Consider the following 25,959-nt stretch of genomic DNA (forward strand, 5'->3'; position numbering starts at 1 on the left):
TGTCCCTTTTCCTTTGCTGCTGAGCCTGCCTGGACAGAGGAAGACATATCTCTAACAATCCATGCCCCCTGCTCTTCCACCGATGATTATTTTCTTGGGGGGGCGGGGTTAACTGTGATTAAAATCAATTTTAATGTGTCTTTGAAAATCCTTCCAGGAGCTTATCAGATTGTAAGTTCCACCCCCTCAAATTCAGATTCAGTCCTATTGGCATGAAATGGAAAATCAATATTTTGAACATATACCCCAATCTGCTGGGTTCCCACTTTGAGAAAGGATAGTGGAGTTTTAAATGACCCCCTCAGGGAAGGAGGGGAGCCCGAAAATAAATCTGGCCCCCAGACCAAACCCATCCACTCAGGTTTCGGGGAATTTGGAAGAAGGAAGAACAGCTTGAAGGGATAACAGGCTGGGGTCACAGGTGTCCATGGGGAAGAGAGTAGAGAGGGAGTGGGGCTGGGGGAGTGAGTTGAAATTTCAGGTCTCTGGTGCCAGTGACCTGGTCTAGAAGTCCTTGCAGGGGAGTCTCCAGAGACTGGCAGTCGGGTCAGAAAGGGGTCCCTCCTTTCCTATTCATCTGCCCCTACTTTGGGCAGGTGGAAATGGAGCCAGTGGGTGAGGCAGGACATCTGCGTCCCTCTCAGCAGGCCACAATAGCCTGTAAGTGCCTGGCACTGTTCCAAGTGCTTCACAGGTATTCTATCTCTGCCACCACCCTATGAAGTAGTACTACTGTCATTCCCACTTCAGATGGTGAAGATGAGGCTCAGAGGTATCAAGTAGCTTGCCAAGGTCAAGGGTACAAAGATCCAAAGAAAGTCATTCAAGTTGGACCTTCCACTAGTCTCGTTCTTGTCACTGGAGGGCAAAGCCCCCCACCTCCCGCCAAGGCAGATGATGGAGCAGGTGTTTCCTTCTCAGGATTCCTGATTGGGATTGGCCTGTTAAATGAACGCTCGGTAGGTATTTGATGGAGCCTAAGGCCTGGAGGGGGCAGGGGACTAGGGGAGTGTGTCTGAGGAAGACACTTTAAGCCAGATGGTGAGTCATCACAGGGACAATCGTGCCATACCCTGGTGCAGCCTCCGCCCTCCTCTGACTATCTTTAGATGCCTGAAAGTTGCATTAGGACAGATAAATGATAACAATAGTTAACATGCACCAGGCCCTGTTCTTGGTACTTGTTATACTTTTTAATGTTCTTGATACATTCACTGATTTAATCATCACAACAATCCTATGAGATAAGTATTATTGTTATCCCATTTTGCAGATGAGGAAGTGGAGACATGGAAAGGCTAACTGACACACCCAAGATTCCACAACTAAGATATGGAGCAGTGAGTGATTCTCCCCAAGCACTTATGAGTCTGTGTGCTTTACCACTCTGTAATCCTGCCTCTCAAATATACTGACAGCTCCTGCAAAGGGAGAGAAGCCCACATCCAGAGTCATTTCCCTCACACTTGGGTGCACAGGCTCCAGAGGTAGGGGGAGGGACAGACAGATGATGGAGGCTGATTAGCAGGGCCTCTTCACACTGTCCACCTACATGATGAGCTCTCGGCCAGGGCATGAGCCTTATGGAACCCTGCCTCACTCCCTCAGGCAGGCGGCAGGGGACGGCAGAGGCTCCCAGGGAATAGTCCAGGAGGGTTAATGGGAAAGGAGGGCTTCTTGGCCGGCTGTGGCTCTGGGCTGTATTCCTCCCACTGAAGCCTCTTTGCTGAACTCTACACTTGCGGAGCCCACAGCTTCCTGAATCTTCACACTACACGAGTCTAAAACTCCCTTCCCACCCCAGCTGCCTCTCCTCCCGCCTGGCCTCTCTCAGCTCCCTGCTCCAGGACCCCCACCACTGCCTAAGCAAGGCACCTGATACCTCGCTCCCTCCCTCTCCCACATCCCATCGGCCTCCAATTCTGGTTGATTCAACCAATGGATAACCTCTTGCATCCACCCATCATGCCCCATCCCCACTAAAACTGCTCTAGCCGAACGATGGTCTCTTCCATCACTTACTATGTGCAGCGTACTCTGTTTACTACTTTATAGACATCATCTTTTAATCCTCAGAACAATCACTATTTACAAGTGAGGAACAGAACTGAAGAACAGACAGGTGAAGTAACTTGGCCAAGGTCACACAGCTAGTAAGTAGCAATGCCAGACTCAGTCTGACGGCAGAGCCTACCCTCTTAATCACTCTTTGGTGATCACTACCTCTCAACCTTGCCTTCCTCAGTCCTTCCTGTGCAGTGCCACAAGAATCTTTCATTACTTCAACGGCATTTACTGTAAGTGCCAGCAACTCTGCTGTAAACGGGAGATCTAAAACTGGGCAGATACTGGGCTCCAGGGCCACGGAGCCTAGTGGAATTCTCTGGTAGCTCACTAACACACTAATCTGGTCAGGCCTCCATACCCAGCACAGTGTCTGGCATAAAGCAGGTGCTTAATGATTCCGGGTGGAAATGAGATGAAGTCGGTGGGACAATCAGCTGGGGCCTGCTGTGGGCCTGTACCAAGGGCAGGGCAGAAGGGAGAGGGGCTGCTTTCCCAGTTCATTTTTCGGACAGTTTGTTTCACCTCCCTCCCGGCTGCTTCCTTGTCTCCTATCTTTTCTCCTTCTGTGCTGCAAACCTTGCTTACGAGGCTCGGCTGTGTCCTTTGAGGTTGCTGGTGGGATGGAGGGTGGGAGGTTGGAGGACGTCTTAGCTAATAGGCTGCCAGCAGGACTGCGGAAAAGGGCCAGCTTGGAGGCCAGAGGATATAAGGGCTGTGCCTGGGTACCTTGGCCTGCTGCAGCTTCCCTCCGCATCCCTGATGTGATCCCCTGGCCATGGCTTATCAACAAATGGAGAGGGACTGAGAAGAGAGCCCAGGTACCCTCACCTGGGCTCTACCTCCCGGCTCTGGAAGGTTGAAGGTCCTCTGGCCCTTGTCCAGGCTTCTGGCCCCAAGGATGGTTCCAGGCCAGTTCCCCCATCTCCTCCCCTGCCCATTCCTGGGGAGCTGAGGCAGGGAGCTGGAACACTGATGGGCACCAAGCCAAACCTTCCTGGGACCAGCAGGTCACAGCCAGTCATTCCTGAGCCACTATGACAGTGGTAGAGCAGGGACGCAGAGGAGAGATGGGCTCCTACTTCTCCGGGAAGTGGGGGGCAAGCCAGAGGGAGGTCGGTGAGGGTGGGACGGGGCTGGGGAGCAGTGGGGAGCTGACTGAGGCGAGAGCAGGTCCCCACCCTTTCCTGGAGGCACATTCTTCTGGCTGGTGGTCAAGCTACCCGTGCACGGCAGGGGCAAGGAAACGGTCACCAAACAGGCCTGTGGTGCTGATGGCGGTAGCCAGAGGGTAAGGAGAGGCTGGGAGAGCAGGAGAGAAGGCAGGGACAGGTCTGGAGCTGTGCTAAAGGGAGGGGAACAGGCCTGCCTAGCAGGCAAGTTTGGTGGTATTTGAATGTGCAGGAGGTGCTTTCTCCCTCCAGCTTCTGCTTCTCAAGTGTGTGTGTGTGTGTGTGTGTGTGTGTATTCCACATACCCAGGAGACACTGCATCTGCCCTTGAGTAATCAGTGCTCTGAAACGGTGGCTCCAGCCCAGTTGTGACCACTTTCCCTCAGGCCCAGAGCCCTCTCCTTGGCTCCCTTTCCTGCACCCCTGTTGGAGCTTCCAGTCTGCACTTGCCGACCTGCACCACTCCCCCGCCTCTCCCTGGGGCTCACTACCCACACTACCTCCTCCCAACATCCCCAGCCTTCCCCAGACCCTCATCTCAGGGGCTCCCATCTTCCCTGGGCCCTTGCTCAGGACTCAAACTCTGCACACACTTCGCCCTCACGTTTTAGAGACTTGGCAGGGGCGGCTGCAGGAGCCCGAGGGAGGGTTCCGTGTGGATCCAGAGCCCTGGCCGAGGAGAGGGCAAGGCTGCGAGTAACCAGGCAAGCAGGCCATGCAGAGAAGGCCCTTCCTAGCATCAGAGCAGACCCCAATCCTGCCCCCAAATCCCACTCGGGAAGTGCTGGGGCCAGAGGAAGCTGAACACGCCAAAGCCTCGGCACCAGACCCACTGCCCGTTTCCTCCCTCCAGAGAGGACACAGCGAAAGGCCAGGGGAGGCTGCAAAGATGGGGTCTGTAGAGGGAAACAGAAAAGAGAGGTGACGTCTGCAGGTCTGACTGAGAGAGAAGGCCGCAGGCCACTCCCTCCCCTCCTGGGCTCGGTCCTCGGCTCCAGGATGGAGAGGCAGACACCGGCCGCTCAGACTTCCCACCCAGGCCTCAGGAAGTCCTTCCTGCTCCGGCCTCGGAGCCCCCTCGACTAGGAGCTTTACCTCCAGAGAAACGGAGAGGCAGCGGACGCCCCTTAAACCTGCTGCGGGGCGGGTATGGAGCCCACCTCAGCATTCCCCCTCTCACTCCACAGAGGACTGGATCTTGATTTAATCTCCAGTCTCCCCCAGGCCTCAGCTGACGGTGCCGGCTGGGGTCCTGCGAGCCAGGCAAAGCAGCCACTGCTGTGCCCCTGCCGGGTTCTTCTCCTCCCACAGAGCCCAGCTTGTGTCAGTTCCTCCTGCAGGGCCCCATTTCTCTACCACACGCCCGGCACTCACCACAACTGCAATTAGAAATTTCACACAAATTGCCTAATTATTAGTCGAGATTCCTCCTCTGAGAGAATGTGAGCCCCCAGCGGGCAGGAGCTGGCCCTGCTTTGCTCCAGGCCGCAGGCTTAGCACAGCCAGGGCTGTGGGCACAGAGGCCCTCAGGAGACACTTCTTCTTCTTTTTTTTTTTTTTTTTAATTTATTTATTTTATTTATTTTATTTTTGGCTGCATTGGGGCTTTGTTGCTGAGCACAGGCTTGTTCTCTAGTTGCGGCGAGCGGGGGCTACTCTTCCTTGTGGTGCGTGGGCTTCTCATTGTGGTGGCTTCTCTTGTTGTGGAGCACGGGCTCTAGGCACACGGGCTCAGTAGTTGTAGCTCGCGGCTCTAGAGTGCAGGCTCAGTAGTTGTGGCGCACGGTCTTAGTTGCTCCGTGGCATGTGGGATCATCCCGGACCAGGGATCGAACCCGTGTCCCCTGCATTGGCAGGAGGATTCTTAACCACTGCGCCACCAGGGAAGCCCCAGGAGAGGCTTCTTGAGTGGAATAGGTAAACTCATCTCCCCCTCTCCTGCCATGGGTCCTTCTGCCTTCCTCATGGCTCCCCCAGGTCTGCCTTTCCTTCTGTTACCTTTCCACCCGGTTCTTGGCCCATCTCTGTCCCTCGCACTGCCTCAGTCTGTCTCTAGCCCATCCTCTCCCTCCTCCAGGAAGTGCCCTCAGATTCGCACCTCAAACCTCTCTAGGGTGCTATTCATGGGTCCCAAGCACTGGACTAAGCACAGGTGTCAATCTTTTTTCCAGTCTTTTAACTTTACCTGGTGCCTTTACAGCTGGACTAGATGGGGGATCTGTGTGTACTGATCAAGCCTCCGTGGTGACTTTCTCATTCAATAAATCCGGTCCCTAAACTCAAATCTGAAGGACAAATATGTACTAATCCCTGTGCCAGGCTTTGTCCTTTAGGGAGAGTTGATGCCCTCCTCTCCTGCCCTCAGCCTTTGTATTCACTCACTCCCCACAGCCCCAGGCTCCAGTCTATGCGGAGGTTAACTCCTGGCTTTATCTCTCTCTGTCTCTTTCTCTCTCTCCCTCTCTCTCCCCTCACCCAACAACAACCCCACAGCGAAAGGGAAAGGAAAAGAGCGAGCGTGTTGGAGGACGCACCTGTGATTGGGGGTTCAGGTCAGCAGATGGAAGTCACCAGAGGACAAGGAGAGGCGAGCAGGCCTAGGCCCCAGGCCCCTCTTGTTGCCCTTCCAAATGCTGCAGCGGCCGTGATTGCTAACACGCGTGCACGCACACACATGCGCCCTCTCCACGCTTGGCTGTCTCCGATGCTCGTCTAGCTCTGGAGCTCAAAGACCTGTTGCTTCCGCTCAGCATCTTCTCACTCACCTTCCTGTCCTCTGCGTGGACCTCCAGGGTGTCAGTGGGCAGGCAGAGGAAGGGGGGTCTCAGTGAGAAGCCAGACTGTGAACGGTTTCACTCTAGCCATAAAAGGTGAAGACGTCGCCTTCTAGGGGCAGAAGGCAGCCAGGGTCCTAGGGAGCAGCGCTGGGGGAGGGGTGGCCAAGGTGACCCCCTGGATCTGAGTCCTCAACTCGGGATTACTTCCTGCAGCCCGGGCAGCTGGGGTGCTCGTGATGGGGCCACCTGCTCCTCCTCTCTAGAACGGTCCTTTCAGCTCTGTGGTCTAAAAGCCCGACCTCAAGAGGAAGACGAAGCTGCAGGAGGGCCAGCTGAGGCAGGGTGGGCCCAGGGGATCCACCTCCGTGTCAGGCACGGCCTGGGGCTGCCTTAACCAGGGTCCTTAGCCTTGAACTCCACAACGGCTGGAGGTGAGCAAAGGGACCACCACGTAAGGTCTGGGGAAAATCGTGCACATAAGATTTTTAGCCCAACCTTTGCAGAGCTGGGTCTCAAGGCACAAGGTTGGAGAAGGCTGCCCCCTAGAGCCAGGATCAAAGAATTCTTTATGGACAGCCAGCCATTCTTGCCTTTATTTATTGCAGATATTTATTGAGTTCCTACCTAAGCCCGTGGCGTTAGACTAGGTACTGGGGATACAGAAGTGATCAAGGCAGGCAATAGGGTGACTAACCATCAGAGTTTTCCCTAGACTCAGGGGTTTCCTGGAATGTTGGACGTGTGTTGGTAAAACCAGGACACTCCTAGGCAAACTGAGAGGAGTTGGTCCCTAACAGATAAAGCCCCTGCCCTCATGGAGGTTATATTCCAATGGGATGGCAAGGGTGGAGCTGGAAAGGATAAACAAATACACAAGACAATTTCACATAGTGATATCACTTATCACAAGATGTAAGACAGAGTAGGGGACTGTACTTTAGAGAGGAAGGACAGGATTGCCTTTCTGAGGAAGTAACATGTGACCTGGGGCTTGAATGATGAGCAAGCCTTATGAATCTTATGAGCACTCAGAGGAGAACTTTCCAGGCACAAAGTTACCAAGACCCCGGGGCAGGAACAAGCTTGGCACATTCAAGAAACAGAAAGAAGGCCAGTGTGCCTGAAGTGAAATGGGCAGAGGTGAGACTAGTTGGAGTTGGCAACTGATTTGTTTACCCCAATTGCTATGGAAGCTACTGGAGGGATTTAAGCAGGGGAGTGCCATGTTCTGGTTGTTATTTTTAAAAGACTATTCCAGCTGCTGGCTGGAGAGTGGATTGGAGGGGAAAGAATGAGCAGAGGATGACCACTTAGGGAACTGCTGCAAGTGGGGAGGTGGTGGTGATGGTGCCTGGACTAAGCAGTGTCTTGGGGAGAAAGGACAGGGCAGACCCAACCGTACTTGCTAATGAATTGGACATAGGGGGTAAAAGAAGGAGAGGACCAAGTGGTGCCTAGGTTTGGGGCTGGAGCTATAGTAAACAAGGATATACCCCAAAGGACATCAGAGGTCCCTCCGTGTGGGGATTAAGAAGCAGAGAGGAGGGCTTCCCTGGTGGCGCAGTGGTTGAGAATCTGCCTGCCAATGCAGGGGACACGGGTTCGAGCCCTGGTCTGGGAAGATCCCACATGCCGCGGAGCAGCTGGGCCCGTGAGCCACAACTACTGAGCCTGCGTGTCTGGAGCCTGTGCTCCGCAGCAAGAGAGGCCGCGATAGTGAGAGGCCCGCGCACCGCGATGAAGAGTGGCCCCCACTTGCCGCAACTAGAGAAAGCCCTCGCACAGAAACGAAGACCCAACACAGCCATAAATAGATAAATAAATAAATAAATAAATAAATAAAATTTAAAAATAAAAAATAAAAAAGAAGCAGAGAGGAGGAAGCCGTGACACGTCCAAGAAACTGAATGAACTGCCATATAGCTCGGTAGGTGTATCCTTGATGTAGCATTGTGGGAGGAGATCTATGTCTGGAATGTGCCTGCTTTGGGGGAATGAGAAAGAAATGTCTCAGGAGACAAGATGTCTGTGGGTGGGAGTTAGGAGTCTGTCTTAATACTGGTGGGGCCCAATTTAAAAGTGACTTCGGAGGGATTGGTAGTTCAGACAGGTTATCCATATAAGAGATGTTTACATGACCTGAAATGGAATGAGGGATGGTGTATTAGGGTAATGAGGTTAGCTGTAATGACCCTGAAATCTCAGTGGCTTAGCACGAAGAAAAGGGTGTATTTTTCATTCATATTACAGTCCGATGCAGGTTTGGGGAATGGAGTGGGTAGTTCTGTTCATTCATTCATTCAAGGGTCCCAGGCTCTTTCCATCATGTGGCGCAGCTGTCTTCAACATGTAGCCTCTAAAATCATCACAGAATGGGAAGAGGGAATGAGGGCTGCATGGGAGATTGTATGGGTCCAGCCTGGAAATGGCACACGTTGCTTCTGCTTTGATTCCATTGCTCAGAACTCACTCTCATGGCATCAATTTAACTGCAGGGAAGCTGAGAAGTGTTCAAAGTTCCTATTTAGTAGGTCATGTGCCAGAAGAAGGATGCTAATGGTGAATACTGGTGGTCTCTGTCACAGGCAGGGAGAATGGCTATCTCTCTTGGGGATGGGGGGTGGGCAGTGGTGTCTGTCTTGGGTTGGGATGGGAGTGCACTCTCTGAAAGCACCTTGGAAAGGAAGCTGATGTGGGGAGAAGAGCATGCGTGGTGCATACCCGTGTGCTTTGCAGCTTCCTAACCCTCCCATGCTTTCCCTTCTCATGGCCTTTCTCCAGATAAGATCTTAATTATCCCACATCTCACCACAGAAATAGCTTTGTGAACGCTTTCTCTTCTACAATTTTCTTTTCCCATCAAATCCAACTTGGATACCAAATAATCTTCTTAAGGCATGGTTTATGTCATGTTAGCCCTGTTCAATAATAACAATAACAACAATTTCAACAACAGCGATAATAGTTTGTCATATTACTGTGTTGAGTGCTTTAACTGCAGTATCTCAATATCTCTCGATTGCTATGACAAGCCAATGATGTATCATCATTCCGACTACACAGGTGGAACGACAGGGGTTCCGAGAAGTTCCTGTGCTGTCAAATATGGTAGCCACTAGCCACGTGTGGCTATTTAAATGAAAATCAATTAAAAATTCAGTTCTTCAGTCATACTAGGCACATATCAAATACTCAACAGCCACATGTGACTAGTAGCTGCCATTCTGGAGAGGGCAGATATAGAATATTTTCTTCTTGGCAGAAAGTTCTCCTGAGTTAGGGGAAACCTGCCCAGGTCGCACAGTAAGTGGTGATCCCATCTGAGCATAAAATCCTTCAACAGCTCCATATTGCTTCCACATTTAAGAAAAAGTGTCAGCCTGCTCTTAACCTACATCCTGGGCCCAAGCTACTGTTACATAATTATCTCTCGTTATTTTCTTGCACAACCTCACTCTCCAGTGTAACGAGTTTGTTAACTCCTTTCCAATACTCCTGACATGTGCACTCATAATAAATATTTTTGCTCTCCTCCTTTCTGTCTGCCCAGCTAGTTAATTGCTACCTGACCTTAAGGTTCAAATAGCTTAAATATTTCTTGAATCAGTCCCCTCTTCCCCATTCTCACTGCCTCAGCCTGAACCACCTTTCAGGCTCTCCTCACGTGGCAACCTTTCCGCTGCTACTAACCATACTTGCCGACATTTATTAAGCACCTGCTACATACTTGCCACTCTTCTAAGCACTGACTCTTCATCATAACACGTTGAAGTAGACATCACAGCTGTCCCCTGTCCCCATTTTACAGACGGAGTACCTAAAGCACAGGGAGGTGAAGAATTTGTCCGAATGACCTCTCTGCTTTCTAGTCCTTTCGAAGGAAGTTCACCCTCACACTATTACCCTGGCCACATTTCTAAAACACAGAACTGTTACTTCCCTCCCCTGGCTGCACAGAGACAGGGGAAAGCCTTCTCAGCAGAGCAAGCAAGGCCTTTTATGTTCAGAACATTTCCAACCTCAAAACCCATCACTCCACCCACAGACCACAAACTACTTACAGTTTCCCGAACCTGCCATGTTATTTCTTCCTTCTGGGCTGTCACACAGGCTGCTCCCACTGCGTGGAGGACTGTTATCCCTGCCAGCCGGCTCTGAAACCATCCGTGGCAGTGCACTCTGGACCACAGGGCTCGCTCCCTCCTCTGAACAGCCAGCACTAACTCTCTCCATCAGTGGCTCCCAAAGGAGGGCTGGATGCCGAGCTCACCTCATTAAAATCGCTTCTCATTAAAAAATATATATACTCCCAAGATTCAAATTTAATAAGTCAGGGGTGGAGTCTGGGGGGGGGGTCTCTTTTTTTAAAAAGAAGATCCCCAGACTATTCTGAAGTGAGGCAAATGTGGTTTACATTGCTCGCTTGGCAATTAATCATGTCCTGCCTAGATTTCTTGTGTATGATCTCCTTTATTGTTATTTAATTCTTACCTTCAATCACTCACATTCATCTATTCGACAAATGTTTACTAAAGGGCTACTATGTGCTGTGAACTCTTCTATGTGTTGGTGTGAATGAAAGAGGCACAGTCGCTATTCATGGAGATTACATTCCAGAGAGATGTGATAGCAGAATAATGGCCCCCCAAGTTGTCAATGTCCTGATCCCCAGAATTTGTGAATACGTTACTTTACATGGCAAAAAGGATTTTGCTGATGTGATTAAGCATCTTGAGATGGGGAAATTATTTTGGATTATCCAGGTTCTTAATCATAAGGGTCCTTAGAAGGGAAAAGAAGGAGGCAGCAGAGTTAGCAAGAGAAAAGGAGATGATGTAATGACAGAAGCAGAGGTCCGAGTGGTGTGATTGTTTGCTTTGAAGATGAAGGAAGACATTCAGGAGTCAAGGGATGTGGGCAGCTCTAGAAGCTGGAAAAGGCAAGGAAACAGATTTTCCCCTCGAGCCTCCAAAAGGAAGGCAGCCCTGCCATCCCCTAGATTTTAGCCCTCTGAGTTCCTTTTTTGGACACCTACCTACCGAACTGTAGGATAATAAATGTGTGTTGTTTGAAGCCACTAGATCTGTGGTACTTTGTTACAGCAGTGAAAAGAAATAAATACAAGGTATATTGGCTACTTATCTTGTGCCAGTATGTGACGGGCCTCCCCAACTAGATTATAAGTGTTTGAGGGCTCCGAGTGTTGTGTTTTTTGATTTTCCCTGCCGGCTCCCAGCGTGGCACTGGGCCCACAGTGGGAGCTCAGTATACACCTGCTATAGATTCCAGTCTCTACCCTAGAATTGTATGATTCTGATGGGAGTGATGTTTGGTAGATTTGGGGTGGGAGGATGAGGCTTGCGGAGATTAAAGGAGAAGGGAGCTGTCCTTGAGGGTGAGGTGTTTGACGTTAGAAGATGATGGGGCAGAGGTTCCGTGAGAAGAATCTTCTGAGAATCGCTTAATCCCTGAGGAGGGAACCTGATGGATAGATAGGGGCGGAAGGAATCATACTCACTGTGTACTTTCATATATCTTAATTTTTATATCTTGATTTTTGACGAGAAATTTACATCTTAAATTTTAAACGAGAACGTGATAAATTTTAAAAGTAATCACGGCAGCTGGCTTGTACAACCGTACATTTCCGGGCCCCGCCAGGGACCAAATATCCTGTAGCTCAGAGAACGAACCCCGGAACCTGCCTTTTTAGGCAGCATCCCCACATGATCAGGGGCCAGAGGACTCAAGGCCAAGCCCAGGACGCGCCCTCCACTGTGGTTCCGGGCGCGGGCGGCCTCCGGCCGGGGAGGGCGCTGTGCCGGCGGCTCAGGGGGCGGGCCGGGGGCGGAGCGCGGGCGGCCGGCGGCTACGGCTCGGCCCCCGGCTCCCGGCGCCCGGCTCCCGGCTCCCGGCTTCTGCTCCGGGCCCTGCACCTGTGACCGTCGGCCACGCTCGCCCTCCGCGCCCGCCGCCCGCAGCCCCATGGCCCCGTCCCGCCTGCAGCTCGGCCTCCGCGCCGCTTACTCCGGCCTCAGCTCCGTGGCCGGCTTCTCCATCTTTCTCGTCTGGACGGTGGTCTACAGACAGCCAGGGACCGCGGCCATGGGGGGGCTCGCAGGTACCCCGGGGCGCGCGGGGGTCGCTGGGTCCCGGCTCCGGCGGCGCGGACGCGGGCGCGCGGCTGCGGGGAGGAGCCGGCGGCTGCTCCGCAGGCTCCTGGCGGGCGGCGCTTCCCGGGGGAGCGGGTGGGGTGTTTACCCAAAACTGGCCGTGGGCAGAGCAGGCCCCGCGCGGGCCCGGGCTCCTGGGCGTCCTCGGGGGGCCTCAGGGACTCAGTGCCCGCCCGAGGCTCGGGGCGCCGACGTCCCGCATGTGCCATTTGCACCAGCCCCGCCGCCCACGGGTTAGCCCGTCCGCCCTCCACCCTGGGCCCAGTGACAGCGTCCTCCCTGCACTCCCGCTGCTCTCGCCACCTCCTTCGCGCGGCCAGGTGTGAAGACCCAGGGGTCTTCACACACACACACACACACACACTTGTGCTGGGGCATCCGCGCCCCTTCCCTGGGGACTGGGTGAGGGCAGAGAAGAAGTAAGTGGAAAGGAGGGCTGGGGGTTCCCGGGGAAGCCCATGTGCCTCCTTCCAGGGTGGAGTCCACCGCCAACGGAGTCGCCAGCGGAGTCCTCAGCGGAGCCCCGGAGGACCGCGCTAGGGATCTGATGGAAACTGGACTTTTTTCCCCACCACGTTGGTGTCTCTTTGCCACTCTTCTGCTGTGGCTCCTGGGCCAAGGTCGGCTAAGCCCCGCCGACCGCCCTTTCTGTGCCTCAAGGAGGCCAGAGGAGGCTTGTACCGGAGTTGAGAACGTCAGTGCGCTGGTGGAGGTCCGGTGCTTACCAGTGCTGTGTACTCGCTGTGCACCTTTCGGTATATTGTTAACCTCTCTGTGTTGTAGAATTGGTGTGACGGCGAAGCATATTATTTCTACTTGCTCACTTTTTTTTTTTTAATGCTTTCTATGTGTCAGGCACTGTGTTAAGCAAACTGCTTCCATCATCTCATTTAATCCTTACATTAGTCCTATGAAGTAGGCATTATTAGTGGGTCCATTTTACAGGTCAGGCTTAAACTGAGGCTTAGTGTAAATAAATAGCTTACTTAGGGTTACACAGCTACATGAAATTATATGTGTGGGGAAAGCACTTTGGGAAAAAATACATGCAAGGTGCATAGTTTTGCACGGGATGATCTTACTCCATAATTAAACTCCTCTGCCAAAAGAGCCCTAAATGGACTAACTAAAAATAACTAGATTTGCTCATTGCCCCAGAGCTTACTGAGTGCCACACCTGGGTCAAGAAGGGATGGGAGGTGGAGTTTCTGCCCTATAAGAGGGGTGTAGGTAACCACGGCCTAAGCAGTGCCAAGCAGAGCACTTGGGTTCTCCGAGGAAGGGCACGTGGTTGCCTGGCTGTGCTGCTCTCATGCCTGCCTAGATGCCCCACCTGTGGTTCCTCCCGGGGGGCCAGCCTGCCCACCTCTGCTCAGTTATCTGCAGACGCCTGGCTCCTTTCCCCACTTAACCCCACCACCCACCGTGTTCCTCATGGTTCTCTTGTCCTTGCAGTGTTTTCCTATTTCCTGTCGGCCTGCTGCTTTCCCCTCAGGAAGGCGGTGTGACTCTTCAGGCGAGGCCCAGGGGTTGCCCTGATGAGACTTGAGATGAGGGGCCTGGTTGGGGGTGAGGAGGGAGGGCTGCCCCTGGGATCAGAGCTGGGTGTGTTGGAGTCTGGCCTGGTGGAGTGAGCCCCACCGAGCTGTGTGACCATGGGCACATCGATGCCTCCTGGGCCTCAGTTTCCTCATCTGTAAGGAATGGAAGGAGATTCCGCTGACAGGGATGTTGTGTGAGACCCCGTTCAGGTCTGGAATGCTACAGCTGTATGTCCTCTCCCCGAATCATCCATCTTTCAGCTGCCTGTGGGGGGGCAGCTCCAGGGAGTTCCGGGGTTTCCTCTGACCTGAGCCCTGCCCTCTCTCCCTCCCTGCAGATTTCCCTTAGCCTCTGGGGCAGGCCAGCTGTGGAGCTGCCCACAGCAAGAGGTGCTAGGGCAGCGACCAGCTGGAGCAGGGTCCTGGCACCTCCCTGACAGCCATCGCACAACCAAAGCTGCCTTGTGACGGTGGTGGTGGCAGCTGTGGCTGTGACCGTGGTGGTAGCAGTGTGGCAGGTGGGGGAGGGGTTGCCAGGGCCCCACGCCCTCTCCGCCCTGAATGGTGCTGAGAGGGTCTGCAGCCAGTCAGCCTCTTCCTCTTTTGGGGATGAAGCATCAGCAGATTTGTGAGTACCCCGCTTCTGACTTGGCATTTTCCAGAAACTGCTGAGTCACCCGAGGGCAGCCCCAGCATGCTCCTTCCCCTGTGTGCCAGGCGGGGCTGCTAGGGGCTGTTGATTTCCTGGAGCCCTGGGAAAAACGTTCATGGGTAGAGACCCAGTCTCTCCCATCCTGGTGTGCGGCTGGGAAGAACTGGCTTGGAGGAGAGGCGGAAGAAATAGTTTTGCTATGGGCACACTTGGGAAAAAGACTTGCTCTAGGTCTAGTAGACCGAGGAAAGAGAATAAGAATAGAAAAGTTGCCCAGGAGTCTAACCAGCTCTGCGTTCTTCCCCGTGAGCTGTGAGCGAGAGAGGAGCAGGGGTGGAGGGCAGGGGTGTAGGAAGAGAGTAGGGCCCGGGTCCAGTGGCTCACTTGTCTGTGTTTCGCTGTGAGCTCCCCTGGGCTCCTCCTGGCTCCTCACCTCCAACCCAGCCGCTGGGGGTACTTTCACTGACCATCTGTGTGCCTTCCTTGTCCTGCGCCTGTCAGCTCTGAGCCCCGAGCCACCAAGCAGAGCCCTGCTCCTTGAAGCAGGTGGGCCGGAGCGAGGGGTGAGGTCTGGTGTGGACATGCATCCGGGTGGGCCTGGGAAACTGTCCGTTCTGCCCTGAGTTATGCAGACCAGGCTTCCTGGAGTCCAGAGTGTCCCAGGGAAGTGAGCAGGGCTGAGGTGTGGGAGGGACCGGGGTTGGAGGGGGGCTTGCGTTCCTTCACTGACCCCCTGGATGGAGTTGGGGGAGATCCCTCTTCCAAGGACAGAGGCAGGAGCCAGGGCCGGTGGGGACGGGCCTGCTTCCAGATGTGGCTTGTGTTTATCTGGAGGCCAGGCCTGTGTGCAGGGCAAGTGAGAGGTGGGGCAGGATGCGCCTGCTTATTAACAGAGAGCTGGGGCCTGGCACACCCAAAATGGTCATCTTCCTCTTCCTCCTGCTCAGCCCTTTTTGGTACGTGGATGTATGTGTGTGGGGGGGGTGTTCTGGGGGCACCACTGGAGCGTGGCCAGTGGACTAAGCAATGCCAAGCAGAGCACTTGGGCCCCTATTAGAGCCCCTATTTCAACATTTCCTAACCCAGAAATTGCTGAGTCACGGGGGAATTGCTCTGACCTTATTTTTCCCCTAAGCTGGCTTCTAGAATCTTTGAGTGGTAAAGCGTCTGAGAGCCATCTATTTCAGCCCGTCCGTGGCATAGTGAGCAGATAGAGGGCAAGTGGAGCGGTTGCAAAGGTACCATCTGACGGTTCCTTGGATGTGCTCAGTGACAATACGCTTCCTTCCTCGGGCCCTTTAAGAAACCAAACAGCTCCCCCAGTGAACACTTAGGACCCGTGTGAGAGGATTGGGAAAGACTTCTGGAAAAGGTGGCTAGCACACCATCCATCCAGATCGCGGAAGACATTAAGCTGAAGCTGGGGGATTGTTATTCTGTCCACCTCTGGCCTGCTCCCGCTTCCTGCCTAGGCAGGGATGGAGACGAGCTTGTCTTGCCTCACCCTGATCCCAGGGCTGGAGGGACCCATGTTCCAGCCCCCAGCCCCTGAGGAAGGCTGAGGGTGGGCAAGGGCAGAGCTGGGAGAGTGTGGGTCAAACAGCATGGGAAGGGAAGCAGCAGGTGTTGGCAGAGCTGAGTCCTCACTAGCAGGGAACCCTGGGTCACCGTTTCCAGGCTGGCGGGACCTTTGGGCTCCCCCGCTTTCAGATGTGGAAGCACCGAGGCTCTGAGAGTCACGAGCAGCACAGCAGTGCCAGGCCCAGGTTTCCTGGCTGGCAGTCTCATGGTTTTCTGGCCCTTGCCAGGCTGCCTGAACTGGTAATCAGAGCAGAGATCTGTGATGACATTCCCCCCTGCCTTTTTATTTTCCCCCAACTTAAAAAAACGTTATGAAATATTGCGGGCAAGTAAAAAAGGATAGGCAATTTAGTGAACTCCCTCATTCTTACCATTCAGCCTAAAAAAATATAATATCATGGATTCAGTCAAAGCACTCTCCCACCCCGATCTCCCTGTCAGCTTCTCTTCCTTCTCTGCCTTGCCAGAGCTGACCACTTTCCCCAGCCTTCCCATGCTACTCTGCGTGCGGCGTGTGCAGCTCACTTTTTGAAGGGCCTCGTGACTCCTAGGATCCAGCGGCCTACACACAGGTGGACAGCTTGCAGCTGGCTCTGCCTCGTCCCTCGTCCCTCCCTTGTCGGGACCCTGCGGCCCTGCCCTGGACCCTTGCCAAGGGAACTGATATTTGCTCCACTCTCTGGGCTGCGGCGGCAGGCACGGCCCGGCACAGAGGGCATTCATTGTATTGGCTGAGTGGCAGCTGGCATCGTAGGGGAACTGCCCAGCCAGGCCCAGAGGGCAGGCCCAGGACCGGCTGGGGGCATCTGGCCTGCCCTTTCAGCAAACGAGTTAGTAAAATGGAGTCTGGCAGGGGACTTCCCTGGCGGTCCAGTGGTTAAGGCTCTGCGCTTCCACTTCAGGGAGCACGGGTTGATCCCTGGTCAGGGAACTTAGACCCCGCATGCCTCGCGGTGTGGCCTGAAAAGAAAATTAATAAAATGGAGTCTGGCCAGGAGCAAGAAGAAGGCCACTTGGGCGCTGGGTGGCCCTGGGGGTTTTAACCACTGGGCCTCCCCATCCCATAAAACCAATACATGGAATTTGGGAAGAGCCCCACTGCCAAGAGCTCAGCCACAGGCCGTGCACCGCTACGGTGGTGGCCTCTGCAGGCTGGGGGAGCAAGAGCATCAGGGTGGGAGGAATGCTTCCCACATCTGTGGCCCCCAGGGTGGGGAGTGGGGAGTCCCCGGAAAGCAGGCTGGGCTGCAGCGGCCCTCAAACGTTCTGACTTTAGGACCCCTTTACACTCTTTAAAAAGTGGTGAGACCCCAAGGAAATTTTATGTGGGTTATATCGATCGATATGTACTGTATTAGAAATTAAAACTGAGAACAGTTTTAAGCATTTTAAAGTAATATTAAAAATAACATTGTGTTAACATACGTAACATTTTTTTGTGTGAGAAATATTCAGGTTTTCCAAAACAAAAAAATTAGGGAGAAGAATGACATAGTTTTATATTTTTTTCAGATCTCTTTAATGTGTGGCTTAGTAAAAGGCAGCCAGATTCTCCGAGCTGCTTTTGCATTCACGTCCTCTTCATATCCCAGGCCACGTGGCCTCCAGCAAACTCCACTTTACCGGGAGAGTGAAAAGGCCAACACTACTGTTATTATGCGAAGAGCCTGGCCTGGGGGACCTGCAGGGCTCTGGGGGGTCGGCAGGTGAGGAGAGGGGCGCTGCCTGAGCCGTCTCTCCCGGCAGGTGTGCTAGCGCTATGGGTCCTGGTGACGCACGTGATGTACATGCAGGATTACTGGAGGACGTGGCTCAAGGGGCTGCGCGGCTTCTTCTTCGTGGGCGTCCTCTTCTCGGCCGTCTCCGTCGCCGCTTTCTGCACCTTCCTTGTGCTGGCCGTCACCGGACACCAGAGTAAGGGCCTCCGCAAAGGGAGGGCGTGGGAGGGCCGGTGGGTGGAGCGCTCAGGAGACCCGGGATTCCTGTCCTGGGTTCAACAGTTATGTCCAAGGGACCGGACAGACCACTTAACCTCCCTGTGCCCGGGTTTTCTCGTTGTAAAAGTGGGGAGAATGGACGCCCCCCACCCCCGCCCCTGGGTTGGAAGGGATCAATGAAACGCGTGGGAAGTGTGTGCTGCATTCAGCACCCAGGAGTGTGTGGTTAGCCGCCCTTTTTAGCCTCCGGCGGAGCTCTGGGATGGGAGCGCCCCCTGGTGCCTGCAGTCTGCAAGTAGCCAAAGGCTCTTCGTGCCCCCTCTGATGCTGAAGCAGATTGGAAGGCAGTGGCCTAGGGTCAGTGCCACAGAAGCAGAGCGGATGATACGGCCCTGTGATTAGCCAACCCTGACCTTCCCTCATCCCCACTCCTTCCTGCCTGCAAACTCTGAGTGCTCTAAAACCTCTATGACACCTGATCTCTCCATTGGCTCAGTTCAGCCTCTGTTGGAGGTTGTGGGGAAGGATGGCCTGGGGCTTGTGGCATGGTGGCTAGGGTCAAGGGCAAGGTCCTCTCGAGTCACGGTTGGGTTCCTCTCCCCTGCAGGCCTCACAGACCCCAACAGCTACTACCTCTCCTGTGTGTGGAGCTTCATTTCCTTCAAGTGGGCCTTCCTGCTCAGCCTCTATGCCCACCGCTACCGGGCTGACTTTGCCGACATCAGCATCCTCAGCGATTTCTGACCTGAGCGATGAGGTCTTCACACCCTGGTGGTCCTCAGGACCTGGACTCAGCCTCTGAGACATCGGGCGGGCCTGGACACCCCCTGGGAACCCCAGAACCGAGGCAGAAAATATACAGCAGGAGGACGGTGGTGTCCCTGGGAGCTGTCCTGTCCCCTTTGGGGGAACCCTGGGTGCTGTGGAAAGGGGTCCTGCCATGTTGCTCATCAGCCTGACTGGAGGGCAGCTTTAGACCTTTTCAAGTGGATCTATTTTCTTAGCACTCAGTGGGCAATCTTTCCAAGTGGGGCCAGGGCAACAGGCAAGGGGTAGGGCAGTGGGGCCTTGACCTGCGCCTGGGGGCAGGGGTCCCTGCTGCCCTAGACACTCTCCCTCAGGCGGGACGGGACCCTGGGGAGGTCAGGTCAGGTAAGGGATCTCTAGTAGAGACTTCTCAACCCCTTACCCCAGCACCCCCATCTTGTTGTCCCCCAAGAGTCAGGTAGCTGAACTCATTGGTCCCAGGGATGGTGACATTTGCTTCTCTTTTCCCAAGGCCTGGGGACCTGAGGGGAGTTCAGTGTCCCTCTTCCCACCCTGTTCCTCGCAGAGGTGGTTCCCATGAGTATGCTAGAGCCATCCTCCCCTTCACCACACACCCCAGAGCAGGACGCCCCAAATGAGGCCAGACTAAGGTCTTGGGGAAGGTGCTCCTGCCCCCCGAAGGGCTTTGGGGAAGGGGGCAGCACGGGGTGGGCTAGAAGGAACCCTCAAACCTGTGCCAGGCACCTCCAGCCCAACATTTCCACTCGGCCTTCTCATGGCACCCAGATTGCCCCGGTCCCGAGATGCCTCCCCCGCTCCTGCCCCTGCCCTTCACCTAGAGCTTTTCTCTTTTAAAATCTCCCTTCTGAAGGACAAAATCTGCTTTACTGCCTATACACTGGCCCAAGGGCTCACCTAACTCGGAAGGGAAGGGGCTCCATCCATCTTTTTATCTTAGGTTGTCATTTTGCACGGTCTACCCCTTTCCCACCTGATGTGTCCTGCCCCTCAGCTCTTTGCCTTATCTGTGTCACTGTCACTTTAGCAGAAATACAGCAGCCATTTGTATCAGCTAGCCTCTGGTGCTTTCTTATGGGGTGGACTATGGGAGCGGTGGGTGGGAATGGGGGTCTCCAGTCATCTCATTAAGCCATTTCCTTAGCTCAGAGGGGACCCTCTCCCTCTGGTCCCACTTGGCATGGGGGAACCCACAGTTCAGCTCTCCTTCTCCAGCCCCCTCAGCAAACCCCCCAGCCAGGGCAAGGATGCCCCCAGGCACAGTCTCAGCAACGTCTGTGGGATTGAGTGCCTATCGCCCCAAGAGGCCAGGACAGACGGGAAGGGGATGAACGTGCTTCCCTTCATATTCTCCAGGCTGTGAGGGCTTGGGGCCAGGTCAGAGGTAATGAGGCCGCTCCTGCTGGCTGAAGAAGCCTGGCCGCCTCGGAACCATAAAGACAGGCGCCACTAGATGAGATCGCCCAGGCCTGTTGTCTCACCCCTTCTCTCTTCTAGGCTCAGTAGATGCTTAAGAAGTCATGGTACATTAGAGCAGGAAGGAACCAAACAGTGTCTATTTTGGGAGCCTTTAACTGATAAACAGAGGCCCCAGGAGGTGATGTGACTTACCTGAGCTCCCAGCTGGGACCTGAACCCAGGTAGGTCTGACTCAGGACTCTAGGGGAGCCTTAGTGGGCCGGGTCTGCAGGCGTCCATGTCCCCCACACCCTAACGGGCCCTCTGTCTATGGACTCAGCCCAGAGCTGCCGCCTCTTCACTACCCAGAGGTGGGGCAGGCGGGGGCAGCCGGGGTGTGTTCAGATTCTTCCTGCAAGGCAGCGGCCACAGAAGGCCAAGGAGCTGGAGGGGGGCTGCCCCCCGGCCCAACCTGTCCCTTCTCTTCCACAATGAATCAGGCACAGGCTGTGCTGTGTAGCTGTAGGCCTGCTGCCCACCCCTCAACCCCCGGAGGCCCTTTCACATGAACCTTTAAAGCAAATAAAACATTTATTGTTCAGATTTTTTTTCCATTTTTTTTTTCTTTTTTACAAAAACATGCATACATACACAGGGTATGGTGGTACTCAGGAAGACACACTCATGTGCACACACATACAAACCCTCCTCTTACTCTGTCTCTCTCTCTCACACACACACACACACACACACACACACACACACACACACACACACACACACACACACAAACACAAATACTTTCCTTCTTGGCCCCAGGCCTGGACCCCAGAAGCCTCGAAGTCTTTGCCAGGGCAGCTTCCCCTCCCCCATGTCTTCCATTCACTCTCCCACCCCCTTTCCCCTCAGCCAAGCTAGTCCTATGTAGGGCAGGAGTCAGCTGGGGTGGGGGAGACCCCAGAAAGAGAAGGCTCACGGAGGCGGGTGGTGACTACTGAGAGGTCCCTGGGGGTCATGCTGTGCTTCTGAGGGGAGATGAAGGGTTTGGCACCATTGGATCAGGAAGCAAGGAACTCCAGGAGCACCTGTCTGCCCCACCAGAGCCCTGAGATGGTTGACGCAGGTGGCCTCCGGCAGGGGCAGGGACCAGATGGGAGGCCTGCTGATGACTGCTCTCAGAGGGAGCTTTGTCTCCCTGCCCAGTGGTGGGGAGGAAGCTTCCAGAGTCATCTGAGGAAGCAGGAGAGGAGGGACTCCCCCTGCACTCAGGGATCTGGGACCCCTTGGCTCCTCCTACCCATCCTCCCTCCCCCAGAGCCTAGGAAGGGCCACTCTGGCGGAGGCCAAGTTCACATTTCCGTGTGGAGCCTGGGGCTGTGTGCAAAGTCGGGGGTCTACAGAACCAGGAATAGTGGTTGTGAGCGGGCCCGGCTGTGCCAGTCCTCCTCTGTGCAGGCCTGAGGATCGGGGGCCCACCTAGGGGCCCAGACCCCAGAGGGGTAGACTGTGCTTCGGGGAGAGCCCTACTGGGGCCCGGCTGGCTACGCAGCTGGCCTCCCGTCAGGGTCTTCTTTGGTCCCTATGCTAGACCCAGGGGCCTTCCCAGGCTCCTTGGGGTGACTGTCAAGAGGCTGTTCTCTGGCCCCGACTACCTGCCCGAAGGATCTCTGAAGACCCCGGGGAACGGGTACTGTTGCCAGAGGTTGGAAGAGAACCAGGTCCGAAGGGCAGGGCGGGGCGGGGCGCGGCGGGGGCAGATCCGTCCTGTAGCCTAAAGGTTCATGGGTTCTTCCTCCTCCACCAGCTGCTCTGAGGTCCTGGGGGAGGGAAAGGGGGGTGCTGCTGAAGAGCCAGGGGCTGCAGGGAAGGCCTGAGCCCAGCTTCCCAGGAAGCCCGAGAAGGCCGGGGTGGCTGTGCTGGGGCCTGGGGTCCTCAGGTTGGGAGGGTCCGAGGGGGTGGAGGGGCTGTGAGCCAGGGGTCTGGCATTACCGCTCTTCAGTCAGGATGCCCACGGAGAGGGATGCCAGTGCAGTTACTGCCTCCACTTCTTCTGCATCGGCCCCTGGCACCCTGGGCACCCAGGAGTCTGGACAGGAGGCCAGGCGCTGCATGCAGCCCCAGTATTCACCTGGGCAAGAAGCCGAGTCAGAAAGGGCTGGGGGCACAAGGCCCTCCACCTGCCAACCACGCATCCTAGACTGATCCTGAGGCTGCACATCTCAGGCCCAGGGCCCAGGAGTAGCAGACGCGTCCTCGGTGTGGGGTCAGCTCTCACCTGCCTCTACCCTCAATGCAACACCCTCCCTGACTCGGCCCCCGAAGCCCTGACAGGGTGAGCAGTGCGGATTCAGCGTGGCAGTGAGGGGCCCTCGCAGAGGTCCAAGCCAGTCCCACACCCCTCTGGCTGAAAGGCCACTGCTTACCCATTCCTATGGGTGTGGGGTTCCTAAGTGCACCATTAGGGCCTCCCTTCCCCTAGATGGGGTCTGTGTCATGGTGACCTCACGGAGCCCTGAGCCCCGGCCTGCTGGAGCCCAGGGTCCCCCTCACACGTAGCCCCTGGCAACGCTCAGCCCAGCACAGGCATGGGAGGCCAGAAGGACACAGTGCCGGGAGAGGTGACCAACACCGCGGCCACTCTATGTGGCTGTTGGCAAGCCACTTACCGCCCTGGGCTCCCACCGCCCCATCTAGACCATGGGCACGACCGTCCCGCCTACTGTGGCGAGAAATGATGTCCACGGAACACGCCCAGCCCAGAGCCTGGCCCAGTGGGAGGGCTGCATACCGAGTAGCTGCAGCGGCTTCACTGTCACGTACAACACCCCTACTGAGCCCGGATGTGGGAAATCTATTTTGTTCATTTTCGTATCCCTGGCATAGATCACGGGTCTTTACGTAAAGAGCTCCACAGATGCTGAGCTGAAGCTGAAAATTTAAAGTGCTTTCCAAGTGTGGGGTTAATCTGAGGCTCAGCCCCCAAAGCAGGCAGAGCTCCTAAGACCCTGCGGCCAGGTTTGAGGGGCAGGGTGGGAACCAGCACTTCCACAAACAAGGCCTGAGTGTTGCTGTGGGCAGGGCCCTGGCCTAGGGCAGCAGCTGGGGATGGGAGGCCAGTCCTGCCTGGTCCCCACTGGGTCCATCTGGAGGGCTCCGAGGGTATCCACACATGGGGGGTGGGGGGCCGCCTCCCATTATCGTGGGGTACTTTGTAGGAAGCCTACTCCAGAGCAGCAGCGCCCCTGGCCTGGCTGGTGTTGGGAGACCTGGGGCCCTGGTCACTGGGGGCAGCAGAGCCCCAAGTTTCTCCCAAGTCTGGGGTCAGCGGTGTCCTCTCTCCACACTCACTGTGCACCCGGATCACAGCTTCCAGAGAGCGGATGGCATTGAGGTTGGGTTTCTGTTTCCAGCCTTCTTCTGAGAGGGGATCCACCTACAGAAGAAAAGAGTACATCAGTCACCCATCTCTCAGGGACCCCCAGGCCCAGCTCTCTCCCACCCCCCGGGCCCCCGCTTTCCAAGCGCAAATAGGCGTGTGCTCCCGGCTCTGCCTCGGGCAGGGGACGCTGGCCTGCGCCTGACCTGGGGAAGTGGTATCCACGCCGCTCCCCTCATTCCAGGCCTGGCCACCCCCACCCCGCCCATCTGCACGCCCTCAGGGAGGCGCCCTGTCTACCTGACCCCTGGGGCACTCATGGGGGAGCTGGCCCCCCTGCCCCACCGACGCACGGGTCAGGGGCAGGCCGCTCACCTTGTTGCCTAGAAGAGCAGCCACACAGGCCTCAGAGGCGTCACAGATGGCTGTGAGGTCATGGCCACCCTCCAAGGCCAGCACCACCGCACCTCCCGCCAGGCTCATCAACTGCTGCGTCATGTACCCAAAGCCTAGACGGTTGCGTGAGGAGGGTTAGGAGGGGCAGCGGTGGAGGAGAGGTGGGCCCTCTCTACCTCTGGTACTTCCCTGCTTGATTCCTCCCTTAGAAAGAGTGTGACTCAGATGCATAAATCTCTACTTTCCCAAGTGCTGTCACATGGAACCCCCTGTAAATCCTATTAGTATGCCTCACTGAAGGCTCAGAGAGGTCAAGGGCAGCTAGTAAGTGGCAGGGCTGGGACCGGAACCCAGGGCGTGGACTCCAGCCCATGTCTTCGTCACTAAGCCACACCATATTCCTCTCCGTCCTCCAGGCCCCATGGCCCAGTGGGCTGAGCGGGTTCCCTCTGTTCTGAGAACACTGCTCCTCCCCACTCCCCGCAGGAGAAGCTGCCAGCCCGCCTGGGAAGGACACAGTTGGGGTGGGAGCGGTCCTGTGACCGAGCTTCCAGTCTACGGGACTTAAGCCGCCTGGGTGTGACTTAGGCCTCCCACGGTGGACTGACCTGGTCTGTGCTGGGGCCCTGGGCCAGCCACTGCCACCTCCCCCTGGCCTTGGGCCGCGCCGCCCCTCCCGGCCCAGCCTTCACTCCCTATACCTGCCCCCTGGGTTGGGCCCTCCTTACATTTGGCGGAAACATGGTAGCCACCCAGTGGGGGTGGGTGACCCTCGGCAGCATCAAACCCAGCTGACACCAGGACCAGGTCCGGAGAGAACTCCCGGGCGATGGGCATCACGACTATCCTGCGTGAGCAGAAGGGGCCTCAGCACGCCGTGCTGGGCTGTCAGGCGCAGAGGCCAAGGGCCCCGCCAGCCCTCTCCCACCAACTTTTCTGGGGGCACCCTGCTCTTAGGACTCCTAGACACCCACTCTCCCAGCAGCATGAGCAGATGCCTCTGACTTCCTTGACCCTGGCTGGCCACCCACGTCCCTGGTAGAGCCTAAGGACTCAGCCACCCAGGGCACTTAACTGGCAAGAGGCAGGAAGGAGCCAAGGATGGGGCACCTGAGGGAATGAAAGAGGAGTGGGTGCGTTTGTGTGTGAGTGTGTTTGGCGGGGTGCGGTGGGCAGGGCCTCAGGAAGGGGCAGATCACTAAGCCTCAGGGAAACACTGGAAACACTCAGCACTTAGCTGCCACCCACTGAGGACTGAGTTGGCCACACCTCACCACTCGCCACCTGAGAGCTGACCAGGGCGACAGACTCCCTCTGAGGTCCTGGGCCACCAGATCCATTCTCATCCTCTGCCCCTGCTGGCCCCTCACAGCTGCCTCCCTCCATCCCTCACCCAACTCTGGGGTCTATTTTGGTGTCCTTCAAGGCCCCGGGCTCTGGACACACAGATGCCAGGACCCCCAGCCCAGGGCTCCTATAGAATTAGCTCTCATCGAGAACACTCCAGAAAAGTATATGGAGACCTCCTTCCAGGGTTCTCTTTTTCCAAATGGAGTATAGGAACCCTCAGAGTGAAAGATATAAGGGCTCCTGAGCAAAGTCCCTCTTCTAGAATGGCCTTTTTTTTTTTTAATTAATTAATTAGTTAATTTATTTATTTTTGGCTGCATTGGGCCTTCATTGCTGCTTGCGGGCTTTCTCTAGTTGCAGCGAATGGGGGCTACTCTTCCTTGCAGTGCACGGGCTTCTCATTGTGATGGCTTCTCTTGTTGCGGAGCATGGGCTCTAGGCGTGCGGGCTTCAGTAGTTGTGGCTCGCGGGCTCTAGAGCGCAGGCTCAGTAGTTGTAGCACATGGACTTAGTTGCTCCACGGCATGTGGGATCTTGCCGGACCAGGGATCGAAACTGTGTCCCCTGCATTGGCAGGCAGATTCTTAACCACCGCACCACCAGGGAAGCCCTAGAATGGCCTTTCTTAAGCAGCTCCCCCTATATGGACATCACCTGCTTGCTCTCCCTCTTTCTCCACAATTTAAGTTTCTCAGTCCCTGTGCAGAGCTGCTCACTCCACCCTGCCCGTCTCCCCGCACTCAGGTCAACACTGGC

The 25,959-nt window shown here is 55.6% G+C and overlaps 2 protein-coding genes and 1 long non-coding RNA gene across 8 annotated transcripts in view; 1 reads left to right on the forward strand and 2 right to left on the reverse strand.

Moving 5' to 3' along the window:
- Window positions 1-3,525: 3,525 nt before the first annotated feature.
- On the reverse strand, window positions 3,526-10,155 carry LOC309608869. Its single transcript, XR_014233133.1, has 3 exons — window positions 10,075-10,155; window positions 9,741-9,830; window positions 3,526-8,931 (listed from the first exon to the last, which is right to left on the reverse strand). It is a non-coding gene; the product is annotated as an uncharacterized lncRNA (long non-coding RNA).
- Window positions 10,156-11,739: 1,584 nt separating this feature from the next.
- On the forward strand, window positions 11,740-19,736 carry SLC48A1 (solute carrier family 48 member 1). Its single transcript, XM_082349504.1, has 3 exons — window positions 11,740-12,134; window positions 17,707-17,874; window positions 18,505-19,736. The coding sequence occupies exons 1-3, from the start codon at window positions 11,999-12,001 to the stop codon at window positions 18,639-18,641; spliced, it is 441 nt and encodes a 146-aa protein (XP_082205630.1). The 5' UTR covers window positions 11,740-11,998; the 3' UTR covers window positions 18,642-19,736.
- A 917-nt stretch (window positions 19,737-20,653) lies between these two features.
- The window catches only part of HDAC7 (histone deacetylase 7), a 35,874-nt gene continuing 30,568 nt past the window's right edge, over window positions 20,654-25,959 (reverse strand). For all 6 annotated transcript variants that reach the window (XM_082349356.1, XM_082349358.1, XM_082349355.1 and 3 more), the window contains 5 exons: window positions 24,582-24,700; window positions 23,833-23,966; window positions 23,430-23,514; window positions 22,071-22,209; window positions 20,654-21,898 (listed from right to left, as the gene is read on the reverse strand). In XM_082349356.1, the coding sequence (XP_082205482.1) occupies window positions 21,853-21,898; window positions 22,071-22,209; window positions 23,430-23,514; window positions 23,833-23,966; window positions 24,582-24,700 (523 nt within the window). In that variant the 3' untranslated portion in view covers window positions 20,654-21,852. The remainder of the gene's footprint in view (window positions 21,899-22,070; window positions 22,210-23,429; window positions 23,515-23,832; window positions 23,967-24,581; window positions 24,701-25,959) is intronic.

The sequence above is a fragment of the Balaenoptera borealis genome, assembly GCF_965194805.1.
Source record: "Balaenoptera borealis genome assembly, chromosome: 13".
NCBI classification, from domain to species: Eukaryota; Metazoa; Chordata; class Mammalia; order Artiodactyla; family Balaenopteridae; genus Balaenoptera; species Balaenoptera borealis.